The 27,878-nt window shown below is 36.3% G+C and overlaps 1 protein-coding gene across 2 annotated transcripts in view; it reads left to right on the top strand.

Annotated features, from left to right (window-relative positions):
- Glra3 (glycine receptor alpha 3) overlaps positions 1 to 27,878 on the top strand; it is a 159,629-nt gene that overhangs the window by 40,946 nt on the left and 90,805 nt on the right. For both annotated transcript variants that reach the window (XM_036166467.1, XM_036166468.1), the window contains exons 2-3: positions 11,250 to 11,377; positions 22,381 to 22,448. In XM_036166467.1, the coding sequence (XP_036022360.1) occupies positions 11,250 to 11,377; positions 22,381 to 22,448 (196 nt within the window). The remainder of the gene's footprint in view (positions 1 to 11,249; positions 11,378 to 22,380; positions 22,449 to 27,878) is intronic.

Raw genomic sequence — 27,878 nt, forward strand, 5'->3', positions numbered from 1 at the left:
ATAAAACCCAGGATACCCAAAAGAATCCTCTACAATAAAACAACCTCTGGAGGCATCACAATCCCCGACCTAAAGCTCTACTATAGAGCTACTGTAATGAAAACAGCTTGTTACTGGCATAAAAACCGACATGTGGACCAATGGAATCGAATTGAAGACCCTGACATGAACTCGCACACCTATGAACATATAATTTTTGACAAAGAAGCCAAAAATGTACAATGGAAAAAAGAAAGCATCTTCAACAAATGGTGCTGGCATAACTGGATGTCAATGTGTAGAAGGCTGCAAATAGATCCATATCTGTCACTGTACACAAAACTTAAGTCCAAGTGGATCAAAGACCTCAACACAAATCCAGTTACTCTGAACCTGATAGAAGAGAAAGTAGGAAGTAGTCTTGAATGCATTGGCACCAGAGATCACTTTCTAAATATAACACCAAGAGCACATATGCTGAGAGAAACAATCAATCAATGGGAGCTGTTGAAACTGAGAAGCTTTTGTAGAGCAAAGGACATGGTCAACAAGACAAAGCTACAGCCTACAGAATGGAAAAAGATCTTCGCCAACCCCACATGTGACAGAGGGCTGAAATCCAGAATATATAAAGAACTCAAGAAATTAGACATCAAAATGCCCAACAGTCCAATTAAGAAATGGGCTATAGAACTAAACAGAGAATTCTCAACAGAGGAAGTACAAATGGCTGAAAGACATTTAAGGAATTGCTCAACATCCCTAGTTATCCAGGAAATGCAAATCAAAACGACTCTGAGATACCACTTTATACCTGTCAGAATGGCTAAGATAAAAAACACTGAAGACAACTTATGATGGAGAGGATGTGGAACAAGGGGAACTCTCCTCCACTGCTGGTGGGAATGCAAGCTTGTACAGCCACTTTGGAAATCAATATGGCGCTTCCTTAGAAAATTGGGAATTCATTTCCCCCAAGACCCAGCTGTAGCACTCTTGGGCATATACCCAAGGAATGCTCAATCATACCACAAGGGCATTTGCTCAGCTATGTTCATATCAGCATTGTTTGTAATAGCCAGAACCTGGAAACAACCTAGATGTCCTTCAACTGAAGAATGGATAAAGAAAATATGGTACATATACACGATGGAATACTACTCAGCAGAGAAAAACAGTGACTTCATGAGGTTTGCAGGCAAATGGATGTATCTAGAAAAAATCATCCTGAGTGAGGTAACCCAGACTCAGAAGGACAAACATGGTATGTACTCACTCATAGGAGGATACTAGATGTAAACAAAGATGACTAGACTGCTACACAACTCCAGGGAGGCTACCTAGAAAATGGGACCCTAGGAAAGACACAGGGATCAGCCAATGACAGAGATATGGATAAGATCTACATGAACAACCTGGATGACAGTAGGAGTGATGAAGGGCAAGATTTGAGGGAAAGAAAGCTTAGGGGAGCAGGAGATCCCAGCTGGATCAAGAACAGAAAAAGAGAACACAGAATAAGAGACCACAGAAATAGGCAGTGTGCTGGAGAGGTCCCCAGAAATCCACAATGATATATCCTCTGTAGACTGCTGGCAAAAGGTCGAGAGAAAGCCTGATCTGACCTAGTCTGGTGATCAGATGACTAAACACCCTAACAGTCATCTTGGAACTCTCATCCAATAATTGATGGAAGTGGATGCAGAGATCCTCAGCCAGGCCCCAGGTGGAGCTCCAGGAGTCCAATTATCAAGAAAGAGGAGGGAATGTAAGAGCGTGAATTGTTGAGACCAAGATTGGAAAAGCACAGGGACAAATAGCCAAACTAATGGAAACACATGAATTATGAACCAAAGGCTGTGGAGCCCCAGGTGGATCAGGCCCTCTGGATAAGTGAGACAATTGAATAGCTTGAACTGTTTGGTAGGCATCCAGACTGTGGTACCAGGACCTATCCTTAGTGCATGAGCTGGCTGTTTGGAACCTTGAGCTTACACAGGGACACTTTGCTCAGCCTGGAAGGAGGGGACTGGACCTGCCTGTACTGAATCCACCAGGTTTAAATGAATCCCCAGGGGAGTCTTGGCCCTGGAGGAGATGGTAATGGAGGGCAGGGGATGGGTGGAAGGTGGGGGTTGGGGCCGGAGGGGGGACGACAGGGGAACCCATGGCTGATGTGTAAAATTAAAACATAATAATAATAATAATAATAATAATAATAATAATAATAATAAAGAAAAAAGACTTTGAAGGCAATGTGTTTGAGGCCATACATAATTTCCAAATGAAGTTAATAGTGAGATTCTCAGAACATCATAAAAATGAGCAGTAGCCAAGTGTGGGAGGGAAGCTAATTAACACAGATTTTTGAGAAGATTCATAAATAAGAGAGTCAAGTTTGCTTCTTTTAAAAGTACTGATCATGTTAATTTGCCCACAGTCATAGTAACTTGCTGTAAATATCTTAGCATTGTGTACTGAGAGGTTTGAACAAAAAAAAAAATGTCCTTGATAATCAAGTTTATTTTCAGAAGAACTATCTTAAATTAATCCTGTAATTTCTCGTTGCCTCGTTCTATCTTGAGGTTTTGAGAAAAAAAAAAATATATATATATATATATATATATTTGTGAATATGAATGTACAGATGATGTTGACACTTTAAAAGAGAGAACATTTAGAATGTTGAGCCTTGTGTGTTTTATTATGCGATACTTAAAATGATTACAATTCCCTGAAAGCTAATGTTAATATGGTACCAAGGTCACATACTACTGTGTTAGAAGTACATTTTAAGAAGAACATATAAGAGCAAGAATTATAGTTGACACAAAATCTCATTGTATATGAAGTCTCTACAATTTTTAGAAAAAGAAAAGAGATATTTCATAGGCAATGATTAGATGGCTTTTTTTTTTTTTGAGGAAAAAGTCCTTTTCACTCAAAATTAAATTTATCAAAATAAAACCAAACATGTCTGTCCAATTGTGTGGCTCTACACTAGCCCATTTAAGGAAATGGTAATCAACTGTTGGTAAATGATGTCATATAAACAACAGAAACTTATTACTTATAGTGCTACCATCAATTCCAACATCAAGCCACAAAAATATGTGTCTGGTGAAGTTCTGCTGGATCAATGACCACTGTCTTCTCACTGTGACCTCATATTTGCAGGTGCTAAACCAACCTCTGGGACGTCTCTTACCATGCCTTTACTACCTGATTCTAGTGAGCTGCCCAAAGTTCCATGTTCTATCACCATCAGCTTGGAATTAGAATTCTAACATAGAAACTGAGGATAGATACACACACTCAAGTCATACTAACTGGAAACAAAACTTCAGTATTTCTCTGCCCAGGATTTTTGTATATTTTATAGTTATCAACCTGCAAAGCTTGCTTGCAATTTTTATTGTGAAAGGTGAAGAGATTTTTATTTTACTTATTTATTAGTTCCTTTTACATTCCAGCCACACTTTCCTCTGCCTCCTCCCATGCTAGTCCCTCCTCTGAACCCACTCCTCTGTTCCCACCCACGCACTCCTCCTCCATTTCTGTTCAGGAAAGGGCAGGTCTTTCATGGATATTAACAAAACATGGCATATCAAGTTCCAGTAAGACTAAGCACCTCCCTATGTATTAAAGCTGGGTAAGATGTCCCAGCACAATGACTAGGGTACCAAAAGCCAGTAAAAGAGTTGAAGACAGCCCCTGCTTCCATTGTTAGGGGTCCCATAAGAGGACCAAGCCACACAACTGTAACATACATGCAGAGTGCCTAGGTCAGTCCCCATGCAGGCTGCTCGGTTGTTAGTTCAGTCTCTATGAGCCCCTACAAACCCAAGTTAGTTGATTCTGTGGGTTTGCCTGTGGTGTTCTTGACCCCTCTGGCTTCCACAATCATCCCCAACCCTCTTTTGCAGGATTCTCCCTGCTCCTCCTAATGTTTGGCTGTGGGTCTTCATGTTTCCATCAATTGCTGGATGAAGCCCCTCTGAATACAATTTGGTTAGGCACCAATCTATGAGTAGAATATCATTAGGCATCATTGCTGTTTTCCCTCCAGTCATGTTTGGTTCTATCCTAGGTCTCTAGGTCATCCATCATTTGGGGGTCTTGGTGCTCCAGGCAGTGTCAGAGGTTGGCTTACTCTCCTTGCATGGGTTTTAGGCTAGACCAGTCATTAGTTGGCCACTTTCTCAATCTCTAGGATTTGGCCCCACCACATCCCATAGGCAGGACAGACTATAGGTCGAAGGTTATGTGACTGGGTTGGTTTCCTACTCCCTCCACTTGCAGTCTTGTCTGGTTATAGAAGATGGACACTTCAGTCTACATATCTGCTATTGCTAGGAGTCTTAGCTGGGGTCATTCTTGTAGATTCCTGGGAGATTCCCTTGCTCAAGGTTTTTAACCTGACCCTAAAATGCCCCTTTGCAGTAATCTCTTACAGTACTCTTCCCCTTACCCCTCAACCTGATCACTCATGTTTCTATCCCCACCTGATCGAAGTCCACACACAAAATGTTTCCTATTTCTCCTTCCCAAGGAGATCTGGATATCCCCCTTTGAACCCTCTTTGTTACCTAGCCTCTCTGGATGTGTGGATTGCAGCATAGTCATCCTTTATTTTATAGCTAATAATCCACTTATGAGTGAGTACATACCATGCTTGTCTTTCTTGGTCTGGGTTACCTCACTCAGGATGATTTTTTTCTAATTCCATCAATTTGCCTTCAAATTTCATTATATCACTTTCTAACAGCTGAGTATACTCCATTGTGTAAGTGTACCATAGTTTCTTTATCCATTCTTCAGTTGAGGGGCATTTTGATTGGTTCCAGGTTCTGGGTATTACAAATAAAGCTGCTATGAATATAGTTGGTCAAGTGTTCTTCCAGAGAAGCATTAGGTCATACTTCAAAAGCCTGTTCTCCACAAAATTGGAAAATCTAAAAGTAATGGGAAATTTTTGATAGACACCACTTACCAAAGTTAAATCAAGAGCAGATAAACAATGTAAATAGACCTATAACCCCTAAGGAAATAGAGGCAGTCATTAAAAGTCTCACAATAGCCAAAACCATCCCAGAATCAGACAGTTTTAACACAGAATTATACCAGACTTTCAAATAAGAGCCTATACCAATACTCCTCAAATTATTTCACAAAGTAGAAAGAGAAGGAACATTGCCAAATTCTTTTTAAGAGGCCACAGTTACCCTGATACCCAAACCACATAAAGACTCAACAAAGAAAGAGAATTACAGACCAATTTTACTCATAAGCATTGATATAAAAATGATCAATAAAATATAAGCAAACCAAATACAAGAACACGTCAAAAAGGTCATCCATCATGATCAAGTAGCTTCATCCCAGAGATTCAGAGATAGTTCAACATATGAAAATCTGTCAATGTAATCTGCCATATAAACAAACTGAAAGAAGAAAAAAAAAAACATGTGAACATCTCATTAGATGTTGAAAAAGCCTCTGACAAAAATCAAACACCACTTCATAGTAAAAGCCTTGGAGATATCAGAGATACAAGAGACATGCCTAAACATAGTAAAAGCAATATATAGCAAACCAATTGTCAACATCAGATTAAATGGAGAGAAATTCAAAGCAATCCCACTAAAATCAGGAGCAAGACAAAGTTGTGTGTTCTCTTGTAGTGGGTAGCCATCCCAGCATTGGCCTGGAAGTTCCAACCCCCACTGAGGCTTTGGTAATGGTCACGCCCACAAGGCAGGGCGGAGGAGGAAGCGGAAGACAAAGGATCGGGAAGAACTCACGCTCTTGGTTCCCGGACTCTGGACGCTGGAGGTAGACCGAGCAGAGTTCTCCAGAGAACAACGCCGGATTGTGCTATACCCTTGCCAGACCCTGTAACCTACCCCCTCATTTGTAAGTACCCCACAAAATAAACCTCCCTTTTAACTATGTGGAGTGGCCTTAATAATTTCACCATAGTGGCGGGTGAGAGAGATTTGTCCTGACTGGGCCAGGCAGGAAAACTCTAACTACATTCTCTATACACCCACTCAATATAGTACTTGAAGTTCTAGCTATAGCAGTAAGACCGCATCGAGCGGATGCAAATTGGAAAGGATGAAATCAAAGTATCATTAGTTGCAGATGATATGATAGTATTTAAAAGTGAACCCAAATATTCTACTAGGGAACTCCTACAGCTGATAAACACCTTTAGTCAAGTGGCTGGATTAAAGTTTATATGATTATTGGTGAAATTATTAAGGCCACTCCACGTAGTTAAAAGGGAGGTTTATTTTGTGGGGTAACTTACAAATGAAGGGGTAGGTCGCAGGGTCTGGCAAAGGTATAGGGTAGTCCGGCGGCGTTCTCTGGAGAACTCTGCTCGGTCCACCTCTAGCGTCCCGCGTCCCGGAACCAAGAGAGCCACCTCCTCCTGCTCCTCGCTCTTCCGCTCCCTCCTCTGCCCCGCCTTGTGGGCGTGATCATTACTGAAGCCTCAATGGGTGTTGGAACTTCCAGGCCAATGCTGGGATGGCTACCCACTACATATGATAAATAGCTGAGAAAGGAATCAAGAAATCAACACACTTTACAGTAGCTTCAAACACTATATCTTGGTGTGACTCTAACCAAGCAAGTGAGGTTTTTTTCTTTTAGTACAGATGACAGCAGGTAGCAGATCATTTCCTTCACCCCCTTCTCATTTCCCAGTGCCTACTTACTGCCCACAGAATCCAAAGATAGCAGCGCATGACGCTTTGAATATTTCAAAGACTCAGAGAAGAGTCATACACACTCCACCGTTCTTTAAATTTTTCATTTAAATTTTTCATACAGTATATTTTGATGTATTATTTTCCCTCTTCCAAGTCTTCCCAGATTCTCCCTGCCTTCCTACTCACCCAACTTCATGTTCTCTCTCTCATAAAAAGAAAATGAAAACAAAGAACAAAAATTTAAAGTCAAAGCATACAAACTAAAGAGAAAGAAAACCAATAACTCATAAAATTGCAAAACAACAAAACAGAAAAATGAAGCCCATTTTATATTGGCCTGATGCATGGGATCTGCCCAGAAGTGTGGTTGAAACATCAGGTGGTACTCCATTAGAGAAAATTGATTTTCCCTGTTCCAGAAGATATCAATTATAAACAGCTTCTTGACTAGGTGTGGGAATTTGCGTCAGTTTCCAATTCATAATGCTGTGACTTTCTGGTTTGAAAATGTGTGGGTCTTGTGCATACTGCCATACTCTCTGGGTGATCATATGTGTATCAGATACTGTTGCCTTGAAGCCATTCATCACTTCTGGCTATTACAATCTTTCCATCTCCTGTTTCCCTCAGATTCCTGAGCCTTGCAGAAAGGGATTTGATAAAATACTGGACTGAATGATCCAAGCTCTCTTGCATGTTGTCTAGTTATGGGTCTGTGTCAATCGCCACCTACTCCAAGAAGAAGTTTACTTGATGAGGACTGAGCAAGGAACTAATCTATAGTCATAACAGTATGTCATAAAGAATCATTTGTTTTTGTATTTCTTTAGTAGAATAGTAGTAGTAGGTTTTCCCCCTAGTCCCATGACCTATCTATTTTTAGGTGCTTAGCCATTTCAACAGTGTTAGCATTGGTTCCCTCTTACAAACTAGGCCTTAAATCCAATTTTAAAAAAGTAATTGGTTGTACCGATAGCATTCATACCACTGTTTTATCAATATATTTTTGTAGGCATGTCTCTGATGTAGGTCACAGGGTTTGTTACTGGTTAAAATGGATGATTAATTTTCTCCAATTAGGTAAGGTACAAAGTACTTTTGAATGTGATGAATGGGTGAAACTGCTAGTTGGGATCCAGATTGATTTCTTCACATTCAATGGAACTAACAGGTGTGTCTTCAGCAGTGGGACTCCATCATTGCAGACAGTAATCAGTAGCTTTGGCAATGGACTGAGAACTTTGTGAGGGGTCTCTGGCACCCCTTTCATCAATGACATAACCCATTTCTGGCACTGGTGTTTAGGTGCCATAAAATGTCTATTTGGGACATTATCTCCCCCATTGTATGAATATTGGGAGGGACAATGAGTATTTAAGGCCTTTTTGAAAATCCATATTGAAACCTAATACTCTATAATGTTTCTAAAATATATACATACACACACACATATTATATATCATGCACATGTATTTTAGGAGTCACTACTTACTATTCTTAATTTAGTGAATCATATCTAATAAATTATGCTCAAAATCAAAATTAGTTGTATGCGTATGCAACTATTTAAGTGTATTATGACATATATTACATTTTATAAGTATTTATGTATTAAATGTCTGGTCATTTTATTTTTGATGAACATTTTCCTATGTAAAAGATTTATGAAATCTTACATTTTTAAAAATAATTCATCATCCCTTCTTATCCTGTCTCCCTCCCAACCCTGTATTCATCATAAATTAGTAACTAACTAACTTAGAAAATAATTGTATTAAATATTATGTGTGAAATCAATGGAACCATGATTTTTGTTTAATTTTATTTAGGATAAAATTAATTTTCACCCTACATAATAATAAGGTAATATTTGACAATAAAATCCATTTTTGCTTTTTAGAGAAAATAGACAGTTTTGATGGATTTCCTGATGTGCACAGAAACATCTAAGATTATTTTGCAGAAATACATCCTTCATATTTCATACTAGACAACAGGAAACTAATGCAATATTTTCTCTCCCAATTTTTTTAATATTAACTTTATAGACAACGAATGCCTTCATTTGGTATAACAGAATGCTGGTAATTTAAGTGATATATATATATATATATATATATATATATATATATATATGCATATATATTTAACTTAATAAATTTCTCTATTTATATCTGTTCTTCCTTTAAATTCTCTCAGTAATAATGCAGAGTCTTTGCCAGGCTTCAGTAATTGTTGCTTAATAAATAATTTATTGAAGTTCTTCTCACAAAATTCTTGTCCTTAACAAAAATAGATTCTTAATGTTAGCATTCCTGGTGATTTGATGTTATGATATTTTATGGAATAAAACTGAGAACACAAAACTCTGGGGACAAGAGCATATTTCAAGTTTAATTTTAGGGGTGTAACTCAAATCAAATTTCATAAAAATACAATTATTGCAATATTTGACTTACTGAAATGGATATAAATTTAACCAAGGTGCCTTATTTACATATGTGAAATCCATTGTTTTTACTATACAGACTAATAAAAACAAATATCAAAAGAAATAAAATATGAAAATATTTTAATTAATGAATTATTAATGGACAAAATGATCAAGGCTCATCTTCACATTGAAATACTAATAATTATACTTTCTCTTTTTTATTCTCCCAAAAGAGCATTTGAGATATTGAAAGCAGGTAGTATTTGCTAAGAATTTGAAATTTTCAACCAGGAATTTGGGAGTGATAATAATATAGTGAATGCATCTGTATGCTTTGTAGTAGACTCATAGATGATGTGTTGAGATTAGCAGGAAGCTGTCTTGCTTCTGTTCAGATCAGCAAACACGCAAAATGCCTGTAGGTAGAACACAGTTCACCACTGTGAACTGTAGCTTCTATATCTTATTGATATCTACATATCAGAACAAGATATTCACAGGTAGAAATATGCCACATTAGCCAAATAAAATCTGTTTCATCATATTTATTCTTCAACGCATTTTCTTACTATAGATATCTGGTTTTAAGTAATGTGATCACATTCTCTAGACAATCAAGGTGTCAAATGTCATTAGTATTCAAGTACTAACCTGTACTTGAGTTTGGAGAGATTTTTAAAGGAAAAATTTACACAGATGAGATCTTCATACCAACTATTAGAAAATTTTAGTATGTGAGTCTTCAGACTAATTCAAATGTCAAAGTACCATGATAATTAGTTACAAAGAATAAATAATTGTTTGTTATGAGATGAAAGATGTATCTTTGGATCTAATAATATATTTTAAGACTGATATTGCATTGTATTTTCAAAAGTTATTTTAGAAATAAGTCAACGAAAAGTAGGAAAACAGATCTTTAGAAAGAAAAGTACAATGTGAATACAATGGAATAGTACTAAAATTTTATTTTTTATCCACTAAAGAAATATAATTACTTTTGTCAAAAATGAAAAAGATAGTATAAATTTTAATTTCACATCTTAGTAATATCATTTTCCATGATGCTATGTAATACTTCTTGATGTATCTGAAAAGAACATACAGTGAAATTTTCAAACACCCAAATATCAACAGCAGCTATTTTTATATAAATAACCTCTTCTCATTTTCTGGTAAAGATATACATTGCTTGGCCAGCTCTGCTGTGCTGCCGAGGCAAGGAGTAGGGACTGATTTCCTGAGTGCTGCTGCTGACAAGGGGGAAGGTCAGCTCACTTGTCTGTTGCAGGCCGTAATGGAAGGGAGAGTAAGGGAGACATCTCTCCCACCCATACCACCAGGTGACAAATGAGTAGTGGAGACAGATTCCCCATGCTTACATCTTCGGGGGTTGGCTCATCCACACCTCTGCCAATAGGGTTGGCACTACTTCGTTGCCCAGGTGAGATGCATGGCCTGCTCTCTAGAGTGTTGCAGCTGGGAGGGATAGGAACAGCTCTCCTACTCTTATGGCCACAGGCCCAGCTCTCCCTCCTGCTTCAGGCATTGATGGGTGGGGGTGGGGGTGGGGGATCATAACAAAATGTATACAACAGATGATAAGCAGCATACAAGTGCAAATAAGTGAATTTAATAGAATTGTTATTAATAGAGGAAACATTCTCACTGAATAAAGAACATTATTATTTATACATTTTAGAGTCATTTTGTTTCCGCTGAGCAAAATGCACAAAAACTAAAAGGTGGAAGTTTTTGTCTCAATAAAAGCAAAGAAAATTACATACCACAGCTAAACTTTCACAGTTTTATACCTCAAGCACTAAAGATACTGTCAGCCAAAATGGTAATCTGACATCAAGTCTGAGTAAACAAATTTGGAAAGCTTAAAAATTTGGAAATAGATTTTTGTCTCCAGGTTTAGTACAACATAACACTACCTCGAACAAATGAAGGAATTCATGTGAGATTTTACAATCATCGATCATAAATCCATAAACATTTGTCTTGTATTATTCACTGTGTGATGTGTACATTTCTTTCACATTGCGTTTTTACAGGAGGCGATGTCTGATTTCTGTTTGTAAAATCTCTCACTTTGTTCTCATTTGCAGCTTGGTTGCCACGAAGGAGACAAACAGTGCGAGATCGCGAAGTGCTCCAATGTCACCTTCCGATTTTCTGGACAAGCTGATGGGGAGGACATCTGGGTATGATGCGAGGATCCGGCCTAACTTCAAAGGTAGCTGCTCTGTTGACTTCCTCGGGTGCAGAGTGCTTAAAGAAGTTAGGTTTTCAAATTGATTCCACCAGAAACTGGAACGCTTACTTCAAATAGTCTTTGACATGCTGTGTGAATAAGAGTTGTGCCTGCAAAAGAAAAGCCCGTTTGCATGTTCGGAGATAGTATAATGTGCCCACTGTGAACAAACAGTACTATTCTCTCCTTAGAAGTTATTTGTTATCTGTTTGGTTTTGATTTTTCTGAGACAAGACCTTGTTATGTATTCCATGTAGCTCAAGCTGTCATCAAGCTCATGGCCATGCTTTTGCCTCATTCTCAGCAATGTAGTATTATAGGTATACACCGCCATGCCTGGGTTCTAAACGGCTGTATTACTTATATCAACTTTTTATTACAGGAGTGTGTGTGTGTGTGTGTATGTGTGTGTGTGTGTGTGTGTGTGTGTGTGTGTGTTAATGCCTATCTGTTATCTCACCATCTGGAACAAAAGCTTAACATCTAGAGTTTAGGTTGTATTTATTTCTATCTATGTCTCTGTAAACCTGAGACAACTAGAAAAAAATAATAAATTCCATTTTTTATTATTAAGGATAGGGATTACATGGACGTAGTTTTTGAGCTCTGGTTTGCCAGGAAACCTTTGTTGGAAAATTAAGAGGCATTTGTTATAGCAGTTTATGTTTCAGAAAACACTAATTATAAAATGCATATACTTGCATCCTGATGGCTTGTCCACTATTGGTATCTTCTATCGATTTAGTTAATTTATCATAATTGATGGACTAGAGCCCCTCCTTTGCTCTAGAGCTTTCTCTTTCTGTTGAACTGTTTTCATGGGCTATACAACGTCATAAAAGCGTGTTATGTTTTTACCATTTCTACATTGTAAGTATAGTTTCACTGCACTAAAATTCGAAATTTTAAGATGATAGCAAAAATCGTATTTATTAATATTGTTTATTTATATCAAACCACCAAATTCTCTATGAATGGTAGAATGCAATTTAGTTCAGAACAGTCAAGTTGGTTTGCACAGGCATCATGGCACCTTTTGTACTTCTCCCCAATCTTTTTCTCTTTCTTTTCACTCTGTCATTTTTTAAGTATATTTTCTCTCTTGAAAATTAAATCGGAAGGAAAGGCTTTCCAAGCCAGACCTTTGCTTGGTGTTGAGTGTTAACTTTTGTCATGTACAATGGCTTGGCTGTGAAGTATTCCTTACAGACACAGGTGTTTGAGTACTTGGGCTCCAGCTTGTGAGGTGTGGTATAACTTCCAGCTGGTAATATCTAGCTGGAGGAAGGCTTGCTGGAATTGAAAATTTTAGCCTGGCCTGAGCGCTCTGCTTCATTGCAGACTGTGAGGAAGCCATGCCTTAAGTGACTACCTGGACCAAGCTGGTCCCAGCCGTCATGCATTCCTTGCCAGGGATGAACTGTATACCCTAAAACTGTGAGCCAAATAAAGCCTCTTTCCCTTCTTGCATGGTTTCTCTAACAATGAGAGTTCCTAATATACCATAATTGCCAATGCTGGGGTAGAAGGCTTTTTGTCTTAGGCACTGAAAAAATATCCTGTTTGTCCAAATTGTCAACAACGTTCTTTACAATGTTTCAAAGATCCCCAAAATAACAGCAGGAGGCTTGTATCATAGGAAAAGAGGAAAGATGCTTCTGAGGTCCTTTTCTTCATTCCTGTTCCATTCAGTCTTCACTTGTATTCATACTTTATTTTATCTGTCAATCATCCTTAACCATTAAACTAATTATGAACTTCCTCCCATTTTCTTTGGTACATTAATTACTTCTCACTTTTATTTGGCAATATCATCTTCTCTAGACAGAATGAAAACTGTTTTCAAGTCTTTATTGAAGTAAAATTTTTCTGGTATCATTTGAAACTTAAAGATCTTAATAGCACAATTGAATAGCAAATAAAAGTTTAATCATATTATAATAACACTGTATTCAACTAAAATATTCTAGCCGCCACTCTTGGAATTTGCTTCTTTTCATTGTTACTGCTGTTGGTCCCTTCCATTGGCCTTTCATGATTTTTAATATAAATTGGACTTCAGCAGAGAATCCTATGTCAATAATCACTCGATTCTGAAATCCTCACAAATATTTATTTTATATTGTTGCTCTTAGTCTATCTCTAATGTTCACTCTTTTTAAAAAAATAATTGAAAATATTTTCTTTTCTTTTTTAATAATTTATTTAACTTCATTTTATGTGCATTGGTATAACAGTGTCAGATCTCCAGAAACTGGAGTAACAGACAGTTGTGAACTGTCATGTAGGTGCCAGGAATTGAACCTGGGTCCTCTGGAAAAGCAGTCAGTACTCTTAACCACTGAGCCATCTCTCCAGCCCCAGTTTACTCTTTTTATAGATAGAAATAATATGATTTGCTTTCACAGTATCCTGGTGTTTTCTCTCTACTTGCAATATTTCTCTATATTAATACTTTTCTGAACATATTACAAATCAATTAACACTGCTAGTGTCTATCTGACTATATTTACATATGTGTAAATATAAATACATTATGTTATATATATACATTCTCTGCATAACACTTAATGTATTGTCCCTATATATTTTTAATATAAGATCAATATTTTAAGGATTTTATATTCTTTTCCTGTATACCAAGACACTATTTTTCTTGCTATTTTGGAGATGCAGCTTTCTCTTTGCATATCTACACATTGTAAGGTGACAGAGTCTGTTGAGCAAGAACTTTTCTATAATCATAAATGTCTACATGTTCAAAGTATATTTTACTTTAGTTCTCTTTTTACTTTTAAAACATATGTTTTAACTGAAATAGAATTACATCACTTTTCCCGTTACCTTTCATCCTTCCAGCCCCTCACAGATACCCTCCCTCTAATCACTCCTGAGCGTCACCCCCCAAATTAGATAGACTCTTTTTCTTTCATTGTTGTGTTGCATATTGATTTGTACAAATACACAAACATTTAAATTACTGTTTTTGCACCTGGATAGGCACAAATGCCCAAATATATAAATATATTCTGGTGAGTCTGTTATTGTTGATTGTGTATATATGGTTCCAGGACCTATACCACTCTACATTTGACAACCATAAAGCAAGCTCACCCCAGGGAAATTCTGATTCCCCTCCCAGCAGTCATTAGTTCCCTCTAGTCTTTTGCGTAGTGGTGAAGCCACAAGAAATTCCCCTTTCTCGTTATCATATCCTTTCATATTCTAGGAAAAAGCTGTTTTACAGACAATGTGTTGGTCCGCTGACAATCTTTTTATCTTTTCTTCCATTATATTCCCTGATCCCTTGATGGAGAAGCTGTGATTTAGGTATGTTTATTCAAGTTGGCTCTCTGCAGTCTGTTGATATACCTTCAAATTTATATTTATATAGTAATTATGCCATTTTAATTTCAAAACATTCTCTAACTAGCAAAATAACAAGTTAAACAAAAAAAACTCACCTTTTTTCATTAAACTATTTCAATGTAAGTTAGTGGTCTGAAATTATGACACTTTAATTCTTTATTAGAAGCAAGACAATTAGCTTTGACAACCACTAAAACTAGCAATATAACAAGAAGATACCATCTCCATCTAACTTCCAAATTCCCAATCATGCTTCATCAGCTATTTAAATAATGATGGTTCCCTAACAATTCTATCCAGTTTACAATCACTGTCTCTTTTAGTTTGAAACAGCATTTCATTTCTTAAAATTGAAAATAGATATTTTTCGTATATTATATTCTCATTAGTTTTCCTCTCTCTCAATTGCTCCCATATCCTTCCAATCTCACTACTTACCCAAATCCATACCCCTTTGTTATCTCTTATTAGAAAACAAACAGACATCTAAAAAGATCTTGGCATTAAAATATTTTTTTAGTTACTTAGAAGAATATAAATTACCTTGCATTTGTCAAGTATTTCCTCAACTGTTTTTTTTTTTTTTTTTAATAGTGCATCTTGGCTGAAGTTGTATAGGTTGCATCTTATCATACATAGGTCATGTTGATGTTTATCATTAGTGGTAACTTTCACATGGAGTACTTACATTGTTACTCATTAAAATAAAAATATATCTACATGTAGGAGAAATATCAAACACACATGTACAAGCACTGCATATAGACATGTTTGCAAGTTTCTGTTTTTACTTCCTTATGGGTGGTCACTGAAGACCATGATGTTACATGATACTTACAATACTATAAAGTATTCCAGTTTCTCAGTTTCCATATTTTAACTTTCTCATCTGAGAGCAGGAACCTGACTCCCATTACCTTCCATATAATTATTTATTTGATCAAAATGTAATGAATTCTGATGCTACATCATTTCCTTTGTTCCCCAACTTGGTTACACTCTGAAATCCTGCTTGCTCATGTCATCCTGAGAAGAGTGTCATTCAAAATCCCCCTCTGTATACTAGGAATACACAGGACACACGGCCTATCCTTTCCTGGGTCTTACATGCCTCACCAGGTTTCTCATTGTGTTAACACACTTCTCACCTGATCTCTACCTAGCATGTCATCTCTTTCAGACTTTCTCTGAAGTAGTGCTTCTCTCCTGCAGTAGGTATCAAAGCTCTCAGGTAACCCGGCACAGAAACCTGTCTTACAATGTCCACCTGGAAAAAAAAAAAAATAGAACTGCATTTCTGTGAAGCAATAGAATAAACAGAATTCTATTTTTATTTTTAAAGTGTAAATTATAAATCTTTATTTATAGTCATTAAGAATATTTTGCTCATTAAAAACCAGGACTGTTCTCTCAAGTGACATGTATGTGCCCTTAACTAAAATAAAAATAAATCTCTAAGTTTGGTTATTTTTCATCTTCAATTATAATTTCTTTAAGAAGAGTAAAGCTTTGCTACAGAATTCTGCTAAAAATTCCTTAGAGTCATTCTTATGAAAATCTGGGTTGTTTAATTGTTTGCTCTACATTGGCCTAATGAACACTTTCTCCACTGTGATTAAAAATAACATCGTCACCAAGTGTCTGAATTGCACTTTGATATTCTGCTTTGCCTTCATCTCTAAGCTTAAAAGCTATGTTCTATGTCTTTAAGGGACATTAAAAAGAAAAATTGCCGCTGAAAACATCTGCAAGTACTGTCATTTGCTTTTCAGGCCAAGGATGTCGACTGTAATGAACAATTTAGAAGCACAGTTTGCCATATGGATGCTGTAGCAGTTATTTGCTCTGTTGCTAAACATAGTGGTGTATTGGATGGCTATAACAGCTTTTGCATTGGCACAGAGAAGTAACAGATTGGCCAAGGACTGTTAAACAGGTGCTGCCTGTGATAGCAACTAGATTTACAGTCTTCTCAGAGTTTCATACTCCATGAAAGTTTTCAATAGATATAATAATAATTCTTAAGATTAAAAAAAAAACAGATGTTCCAAGATTGCTGGCTTATCGGACCTGTACCAGCCTTATGGATAGAACACAGTTTCTTTAAAGCATGACAGTGCTGTATCCATATCATTCTTTAATTCTGTCTCTATGCTCACTGTACTCAGATAGTTTCATTCTATAGTATTCTCATACCATTACAAAAATCTTCTATATCTTATCCTCCAAAGCTTTTGTCCATCATTAGAATTAAGGTGCAAAAATACCTCCTTGTTCTAGTTATTTTTGGTTACTTTGATGAAATGCCAAGAACTAAAACAACTTGAGAATGAAAGAGTTCATTGGCATACAGGCCACCATCCAAAATAAAGGGAAGCCAAGGCAGGAACTTGGAGACAGAGCACGTGCAGGAATATGCTTACTCGCTTGATCAGCATGCTTTTTCATATAACCTAGGACACCTGTCCAGCAATGACATCATCTACAATTGGTCCTCCATATCAATCATTAATCAAGAAAATTAACTAATTAATTAAAGGCTTACCATAGGCAAATCTGATCGAGGCAATTCCTCAACTGAGGTTTCCTTTTCCAAGGTGCCTTTACTTTGTGTCAAGGTGACAAAATTTAATCAATGCACTCATATAGTCACATTATCAAGAGTCTATAAAGGCCCCAAGGTGATTATGAAGTACATATCAAACATTTGGATATCATAAGAGTCCTGGATCTAAAACATTGACCTTTATAACCAAATTGATGTTTAATTTAGTATTTCAAAATGATATAAAAACCAATATTATTTACATATGAGCGTGTCTTTTGAATGTGTACGTGCTGTATTTTTGAAAAGTGTAATTAGGATTTGATGCCTGAATTCATGTGTCCTTTCTTCTGTGGGAAAGAATGCACAAAGTAATAAGTAGTTAACCAAATATCAAATAGCCCTTGTGTGCATTACACATAGGCAAAAAAAAAAATACATCTGACATGACAGAGTATAAGACTTAGAGCTGAGACCACTGGGAGTTCCTTTATCTTCACTTTAAATGTGAAAATGACTTTATGTTTGGAAACAGTTTTCTGCGTCTTGTTGGAGACATGTTGGCGTGGCACTGGCTGCCATTTGTAGAGCTATAACTGGTTATATTTCTTTTTGTCTTTGCTCTTCTGTAGAAACATGTTAGTTTCCTTGTGACGTTTTTTGACCTTTATGTTCAAACCCCTGTTCAATACAGGATAGCATTACCATATTTTATGGAAATAAAAATTTCAGTGCTTTCTCCTCCTAATATGGTATTTAATAAAGCCCCCTTTTAAAGCTTCTTGGGATGCTGAAGATATGACCTGTAGGATTTGTTCTCAAAAAATGCATTGGGATAGAAGTTATTCAATTATTTTGCCCCCATTTTATTTTCTCTGCTATTGTTCACACCTTCGTGGATAAAAATCACATTTAAAAGATGATACTATAAATAAAGAATATTTCACCTTTACTCAATGCCTAGTGGAAATAAAGCTTTTATAGCAAAGGCCCTTCTTGATAAAACAAAGAAGGCAAGTCACTTCCTTCTGTTTAGTTCATCTCAGTTTCAACCGAAGAATGGACTGTTAGTCACTGTTAGAAGTTCCATTGCCTGTCTTGCCCAGAGTACACATATCTGCATCTTATTTTGCATCTCCATCTGCATTTTATTTTTAAAGTGAATTAAACTAACACTAGTGAATTTGTGGTTGTCTTTTCTAAATGAAAATCAAGAAAGTATAACATAACTAATCTGAAACTAAAGAATGATCCTGAGACTTGGATTGTTGTAAGCAGCAAAAGAAAATAGCAGTGTTCGACTGTTACGTGGAATCCCAGGAAACAGTCTGCATGTGTGAAATGCTCCTTTCAGATTGTAAGGATACCATCCAACCTGTGTGTATTTTCCGAGCCTATCACTTTAGACTTACATGAAGTGAAGGAAACACTTACCTCTAACACTTGTTTGTGACTTCACACTTCCTTTTTATGAAATAGAAAGAAATGGTAGAACAGATTCAGTTTTCTCTTGCCACCACAGTCTTTGGGCATTTACCTCAAGTTATCTCAAAATGATATTTTTTGTTCATTTGTTTGATTTTTTCTTTTTTCAGTTTTATGTTTGAGATTATAATGTAATTAAAGTATTTCTCCCTCCTCTTTTCTCCTCTGAACCCTTCCATATACCCCTCCCTGCTCTTCAAATGTGTGTCTTTATTGACTAATTGCATTATATTAATTTATGTATATGATTATACATATATAGTCCCAAATATAACCTGTTCAGTTATATAATGTTACTTGCATGTATGTTTTCCAGGCTGAGCATTTAGCACTGGACAACCATTTATCGTTCCCTCCTCTGGAGATAACTACTTCTCCCACTCCCAGCCTTACACACATGCTTATAGTTTTTTTGTGTGTGTAGGGTTGAGGTCTCATGGGAGTTTCCCTGTCCACCTTGGGGACTTCATTAGTGCTTCCTTATTCAGCTCACATGTGGAGAGTCCTGTTGGTAAGATTTTATGGATATTGCTTCTGACATGACTAGCAGACACAGTCTCACAGCAAACTCTCTGATCTGCTGGCTCTTGCCATCTTTCGACCTTCTGTTCTACAAGTTCCCTAAGCCATAAGTATGAAAGTGCTTTGGAGAGGTATCCAATATGACTGGGCTCCAAAGCTCAGCATTCAATTGGTTTGGCTTTTATAAACAAGAAATTTAATGTTGTAGGGATATGTTTTTATATTCACACAGAAGATAAAGATTGAGTCATTTTTTATATATCTACCCATACCCCAAATATAAAATCATGTTACCCACACATAGTTAGAATTTTATATGTATGTCCCATTGCTTTCTAAAATTTTTATAGCATTGTAAATATTCTCCAAGTTAATGTTTAATATATCCACAAGTTCTGAATATGGCATCATCATTCCTAGAAGACACAGTTTTCAAAAGAAAATTAAGTCATTTAAAAAGATCACAAATCATCATTTTCCATGGCAATGCTGGATAACATTATTTCCAGCTTAATTTTTGTAAGAAAACCCAACTGCATATTAAGTATGAAAGTAATACAACAATGCATCTGCAGATAAGGAAACTTTAAAGCATTTTTAAACAGGTTGACTGCTTTGATATAGAAAAATATTCTGGATTATATGTCCAAGAAAAAATGAAACTACTGCAGTATCTGTAGAGTTGAATACATAGATAGGCAATTAAGTATTTCAGACCTTGTGGTCAATTAATGACACTCATGGGGGAAGCTGTGTGGAATACGTAATACAATTCTCAGTCTCAGAAAAAGGATCTGTAAGAAATGAAATGAAATTATAGGTATTTTCTAGGTTAGTTAGTTTTCCCAGCTGTTTGTAAAAGTCTAAATGACCCACTCTTCCTTTGAACAATGCTCTTCTGTAAGTATAAACTAGTTTCCTTATGCCATACACAAACCTTTATGTTCAAACTCCTGATCAACTAGGGATGTTCAGAACTTGTTCATAAATTAACAATACACTTGGAGAATATTTTAATTGCTGCAATAGTTAGAAAATTTATATATCATAAAATGAAATTTTAACTCCGTACAGGTAATAGGTTATAAAAATAATTTTGTGTTTGGGGTATAGACAAACAGATGAAGAAAAGAATCAGTCCTCAGCTTTGGTGTGAACATCAGAATGGACATTTACACCATTAAATGTCTTATTTAGATAACTTTGGGTGAATACACAAAGAATCTTTCTCTTATTATTGTTATTATTGGGGTGTGTGTGTGTGACCATGCTACTTATAGCACCTAAAACTTCCCCTATAGCATTTGATATCTTGGATATGTTAATGTACAATGGTAGAATATTGCCCACTCTTGGACTATTTTGGAATAAGTAATATCCTGTACTGGGCAGGGAGAAATACTAGAGTTAACCGATCCCAGATCTTCCAACTCTGTTACATTAGTGTCTCTGTGAATCTTCCGTTTGCTGTACACTGGCTTCAGACATTTTGTGAAAAAAATGTGTAAGGGGACGCAATAAAAATAAAATTCCTTGAAATTATAGAGACTGCCATCAGGCCTTTAAAAGGGACTGTATAATGGTTGAGTGAGGAATCACCTCTTTCAATAAAACATAGGCAGAATCATCAAAACTAGCTTTCTGGATCCTAAAAATAAAGCACAAGCTTGTAACAGCCTGGGAAGTGTTTATTCAAGAAAAACCGATGGAATTCTTTAACATCAAAAGACATTTAAATTTGATGTCATGTCCAGGTTTATAGTAGCCTGAAATGCAACATCATTCTAGCAGTTTCTAGAAGAAGGACACCGCTGGAGCGCATTAGACAATACAGCCCGTGAGAACTGTCACTGTGTGGCCTGTCTGGAGCTTCACAGCAGAAGTTACTTGATAATTGACTTGTCTCAGAACAACACATTTAGGGGAAGTCCTGACTCTCTGCACATTTATTGAAAACAATCAGAAACTGGTTTTGTTCTCTTTTGTTCCAAACTGCAAGCAAGCATCTGTTCAAGATCCTAAAGAGATCTGGGGTGTGAGACGCTTGTGAAACTTTGAAACACTCTCCTGTGTTCTGACAACTTTGGAGGTTATGTAGGGGTGGATTGCTATCTGCAAACCCAACGAATGCTCCAAAGGAGACCATTCTGGCTGATCTTGGGCCCTGTGATAAGAAGAGAAAGTTAAGATAGAGTGCCATATTGTTCTGAGCATAGAAGGTATGTCTCCAAAGAAAATGAAACTCCCTGACTGAGTAGGTAATTATAGGCTCAAGGAACTCAAGAAACCACTGTTCAACCATTCTGGCCTCAAAGCTCACAGAAAAAAAAAATGAGTAACTAGTTTACAGTTAAATCACTGTAACTCACTGAGCAATAAAGAATAAAACCTAAAGGCAATAAAATGTGTGGACTGGAGATAAATGTGTGTATTGAGGTGGAGATGTACCACCATGTATTATCTAGCTATATACTACCATAGCTTACTTAGTACTACTAATTTTAAACAAAATTTTAGGTGACATGCCGAGACAGAAAATATCATCCTAAGAAAATGACCAAAAAATGTCTCTAAAGTGACTCATAGACTATACTCATCATACAGTCACAAAACAGTTAAAAATTCAAGATTAAGAAAATTGACTCTTCCTTCTCCTTTCCTTGCCTGTACAAAGCCTGAGATCAGCCGGAATTGGCTCCATTTTGGTCTTTGTGGGGCATGAAAATTGACCTTCATGTACATTGAATCTCTATATGAGAGGTCAGCCAGAATTGGCTCCATTTGGTCTTTGTGGATCATAAAAATAGACCTTCATGTACATTCAATCTCTATATTCATTAGAATACATTTTTATATACTAGACAGTGTTACTGCTCAAAGGACATCAGCAACCTTGAGATTTTTCACCCACACTCCCAAAATAACTGTCTGCAGGGCTACACATCTATAAACATACATGAAAATACCTCTATTCTTTTTTGCAAATAATGAAAAGCACAGAATCACTTGAAAATATTTTAGGTATGCATCTATTAGCCTTTAAAATATTCTTCTCTTTTTGCAGGTCCTCCAGTGAATGTCACATGCAACATATTCATAAACAGCTTTGGCTCCATTGCAGAAACGACTATGGTAAGCCTGTCCACTTGGTAACAAGTTTCACACTGGATTGATTTGTAATTACCTTAGTGGAATTTACAACTTAATTGGATATAATGAGATTTTAATAAATGAAATTAGTGGAATGACTAAATTACTGTCAACTGTAGATGATAATGTCTATCTAGAAATTGTATATTGGAGAACAAAAAAAGTATTAAAAAACAGGTTGGATTTTTCTAATTTAACACTATAGTGTTAAATTTCCATTTAAAATTAAAACTCTACCAGATTGTTTATTTCTAGTACTCGGCAACAGTCACCAATGCATACTAGTAAACATCTTGATGTTTAATTATTCTTCATGCTTACAGTCTACTTACACCATACTTTTATGTATCTTACTAAATTCCCTTTTCAGATGAATGAAGCATTTTCCAAACATAATAAAGATCTATAAGAAGCACTAGTACTGGAAGTACGGGCCTCTAATCCTAGCTACTCAGGAGTCTGAGCCAAAAAGATCATAGGTTCATGTGCTGTGTGGGCTACAGAGTGAGCTGCAGGCTAGCCTAGGAAATTTACTTAGACACTATCAAATGAAAAAGGGAAGGGGAAACAGGGAGCTGGTGAGATGTGGCTTCATGCCAGGTGGATCCCTTAGCATTGAAGATGTTGGTTTAGACCTCAGTGTCAAAAATCAAAACAAACCCAAAACTAAGATAATCTATGTAAACTATAATTACTTTTTTTCCATTTACCTTTGCTGTCTTACTAAGGGAAGTACATAAAATGAAGTTAATAAGGCCCCATAAAAAAAGAGCTGAAGCCAGGTGGTGTTGACTCATGCCTTTAATCCCAGGACTTGGGAGGCAGAGACAGGCAGATCTCTGTGAGTTCAAGGCCAGCCTGAGTGAGTTCCAGGAAAGGCTCCAAAGCTATACCAAGAAACTCTGTTTAAAAAAAACAAAAAACAAAAAAAGAAAGATAAAGTTAATCATTATGTACCAACTTTGTCTTGAATTATTAACATTAATTAAATATTATGTTGCATATTCTTATTTGATCTATTGTACTAATTGAGAAATTTAGCTGATATAAAAAGGCAAAAATATGTCATTGAACCATTGAATAACTGTAAAATAATCTATCAGTCAACATTTAAAACAAAAGTGTGATGGTTCTTAAATTACCTAGTTATACTGTATTCCTAAACTTAACAAAAATAATTTGCATTAATATCCCAAGTAGACTTAATTAAACCATCATATGAAATACTTAAAAGACTAATATCCCCAAATCTGTTATAAAAAATTATAATCATTTACATATTTCCGACCCATACAATAATGAAATTTCTTATGAAATATAATGACAAAAATTGCTAAATTAATGTGGAAATTATTTTCACTGTCAGTTGTTTAGGTTTTACACAGAAAGGAAAGGAATTCATCTCAACAGAAAGAACCATTCAGGCAACTTTTTCTTCAGCTTGCTGCTATACTTAACATTAAACAGCATTTCAATGGTTCCCTTCTAATGCAGTATAGTGACAGGAAAAGCATTGGCAAAGAATAATGAGGTTCAAACTTCAATGCACAATAAAGACTCATAGAATCATCTTTAACACAGCATATAAATACATATAACTGTGTACTAATCCAAACACAGAAAATGATACAATTTCTTTTATAATCACAGTGTGATTCTGTCAAGAGTTTATGTCTAAAGTAATTATAATTGTTTGAGACTAGCATATTCTACAGTCTTATTGGATATTTAGCTCTGATTCATCTCCAGTATATATTTATGCTGCATCTAAATTATCAAAGAAAACTACAACTGGCCTTTTCTTGTGTCATTCCTGAGTTATATTTAAGTCCCCCTGGCAACTCTCTCATTTTAGTGTCTTCTATATACAAGTACAGCAGTCCTAAAATCCTGAAAATACATTTCCTTTTATTTCTCCTGTGCAAAATTGCTTCCAGAAAACCTCCCATAACAATAGTTAGAAAAATTTGCCATCTTAGTAGAGTAAGGCAATAGAGCTTGAAAAAGATAGAGGAACTCTAATTTTTAGGTTACTAGAGGATTCTAGTCTTTGTAATGATTCTCCAGCCTATCAGTAAACTGTCCATTATACCTACAGTATGACTGTGCTGACTAAATTTGTTAATATTTTGCATTTCAAAGTATTGTACATATTAGACATAACAAACATGGCTCAGATTTATGTCCTTCTTACAGCATAACAAAAATTTGCATTTCTACATATTGCTTAGTAAATGTTAGCCCTATAGGCAATGTTAGCAAATTTCCCTAGCTTTTTGAAAGTTATGAGCAAGTATAACTGAAGATTAATAAAAACCCCAGAGATTATGTGTAGCTGAAGTTTTCTTGTGTCCTGCCTGACCTGTCATCAGGACAAATCTCTCTCACCCAGCAGTCTCTCAGCTGCTCGGACCCAAGTAAACACACAGAAACTTATATTATTACTAACTGTATGGCCATTAGCTCAAGCTTATTACCGACTAGCTCTTACACTTAAATTATTATTTATATTTAGTCATGTGGCTTGGTACCTTTTCTCAGTTCTGCCTTCACATCTTGCTTCTTCTGTACCTGGCTGGCAATTTCTGACTCAGCCTTCTCTTCCCAGAATTCTCCTTATCTACTTTTTCCACCTATACTTCCTTCTTGACTACTGGCCAATCAGCATATTATTTATCAACCAATCAGAGCAACACATTCACAGCATACAGAGTGACATCACTCATCATTTCCCCTTTTCTTTCTATTTAAAAGGAAGGTTTTAACTTCAACATAGTAAAACTACATATAACAAAATAGTTATCAAGCAAGAATTACAGTTATAATATCTAGTCTATTTGTATTTGGCAAAATTAAAGAAAATATTTTATCATCTATCCTATATTTGTGAGTCTAAAGTTTTATATCTAATTTAACTTTCATCATAACCAAGGAAACCCATCATTATAGCTATCTCGTCTTCAACTACATCACAGACCTCAGAAGGATACAATATTATTACCTAAGTAAACAGGAAGAGTATTGTAAACTTCCAAAAACTAGAATGGCAGGGAAAACTGTCTGCCTGGACAGTCATTCAAAGTTCCTCTGCAATGTTGGGGCATCCATCTTCAGCCCACAGGCCTAGAGTCTCTCAGCCACTTCTTCCTGTGTCCTGTAGAATGTCTGGCAGTTTCTTCTGCAAAGCAGGAACCTGAAGGACAATCTCACCTTGAAAAGTTCAGTTGTCACCTCCCTATGGGCCCTGCATGTCTAGTTTAGAAAACATGGTATCAAACAGTCGACACAAGGGTACTTGTTTGCCCAGTAGCTAACTTTTGTCACAAAGAAAACAAACTCCATAATGAATTAATTCAGTGCCCATTATCTTCTCTGAAGTAGATTAGTGTTGCTAGGAGCAGACATGTCTCAATGTCTAGAAAGTCAAAGTTTTTAAAACATTTTGAATGCCATATTCTGTATGTCTTTGAAGTGTTTGAAGATCACCTATCTATCTGAAATATATCTATGTATACCTAGAACACTTAACTAACATGGCCACAAGTTTGACTATCATAGATGACTTTTTATTAATCTATTTATTAATTATCCATTACAATTTTAAGTGAGCTGTGCAAACATAATACCTTAAACAAGAATAGAAATATACACACAGTATAACAAAATTAAATTTGTATCAATAAACTAAAATCTTTACCAGTGTAAAATATTTCAAACAAGTTGTTGCTCTTTAAAAGTAGGTTCATTAACCTACCCTTTCATCCAGTCATATCTATATCATATCCCCTTTTCTTCTTTAGAAAAAGATTGTATTTATAATCAACCTTTTTTAAATAAAAATATTGGCTTTCCTCTGTCCCACACCATTGGGCTCTTCTGATATGGGACATAAGAATCTCTTAACCTTTTCTTTTAGTAATATGCTTGGGTTTAGAGAAGGATTAAGCCAATTCTATCTCCAAAGCCAGCTTGGTATATTTGGGAATTTGGGCATAGCTTCTCTTACTCCTTCCTGCTGGATGGGGGTACTGTATCTTATGGGGACACAAAGAAAATTTTAGGATTATGGAGTAGTCTGTAAGGGTGTATTATCTGAGCCAGTTGCCTTGAAACTGTCTGGGATGTCATCTTGGCCATGGTGTCATCGGAGACCTTTTAGAGGGTTTCAGCTGGTCAAACCTAATGTATCTTAATCTGGAACAAATCCATAGCCTCTTGCTTTCTGTGGAAACAAAAGCAGAGCTTCCTTTCCAAAGCAACTTATCCTTAAATCTAAATTTTGAAGTTAAGTTACCTTTAAAATATACATATTGGCCGGGCGGTAGTGGCGCATGCCTTTAATCCCATCACTCGGGAGGCAGAGCCAGGCAGATCTCTGTGAGTTTGAGGCCAGCCAGCCTGGTCTACAGAGTGAGATCCAGGAAAGGTGCAAAGCTACGTAGAGAAACCCTGTCTCGAAAAACCAAATATATATACATATTGGCTTAACTCAACAGCTTTTACAATCAAATGTTTTTCTGCAGTTAAGAATCCCAAAGACAACACAATCCAGATTCTCTATGTAATATCCATCTTTACGTGACTTATTTTTTATATTAATTTTACTGTATATTTAAAGACTTTATTTTTTTAAACTATGTATTTCTTTATATAATTGTATATATCACCCTTTTTGTCTCTTTCAAGCCTACATACATTTTTACACACATTGTAAAGCATTTAAAGTCTTGTTCCATCTGAATGTATCTTATTGTGAGTCTACTGTTTTAAACTGCAGCATTTCTAAGACTGAAGCAGCCACTGTGGCTGCTGGCTCCACCCACCTCAGCTTCCCAACATTGTAGTGGTTCAGTTTACCACCAGCTCTGGGAACCATCAACTCTCAGAAACAGTGGGTCTATGCTTTTATCAAAACATCGGGTAGCCCAGAAACCTCTTCTTCTTCTTCTTCTTCTTCTTCTTCTTCTTCTTCTTCTTCTTCTTCTTCTTCTTCTTCTTCTTTTCTTAACTACCAAAATGTATGTCCAATACACAGCATAGTACGCAGCTTGGAGACACCTCTGTGTAACATAGCATAGGTTAAGCCCACAGGCAGGCCACAAACCCACCACAGAGTAGCTCAAACCCACAGGCTGCTGCTAACTTGAGAAAGACACCTAGGACATGGTTTTTAGCTCTGTTTTAGAATCTTCTTTGTCAAGTTTTAGGTGGAAACCCATTGGGCACCATTTGTAGCTAGAGTCTTCCTGGTCCTGCCAGGCCCATGGTCAGGACAAATCTCTCTCACCCACCAGTCCTGCAGCTGCTTAGACCCAACCAAGTAAACACACAGAGACTTATATTGCTTATAAACTAAATGGCCACAGCAGGCTTCTTGTTATCTAGTTCTTCTATCTTAAATTAACTCATTCC

Source organism: Onychomys torridus, chromosome 17, assembly GCF_903995425.1.
Source record: "Onychomys torridus chromosome 17, mOncTor1.1, whole genome shotgun sequence".
Classification (NCBI taxonomy): Eukaryota; Metazoa; Chordata; class Mammalia; order Rodentia; family Cricetidae; genus Onychomys; species Onychomys torridus.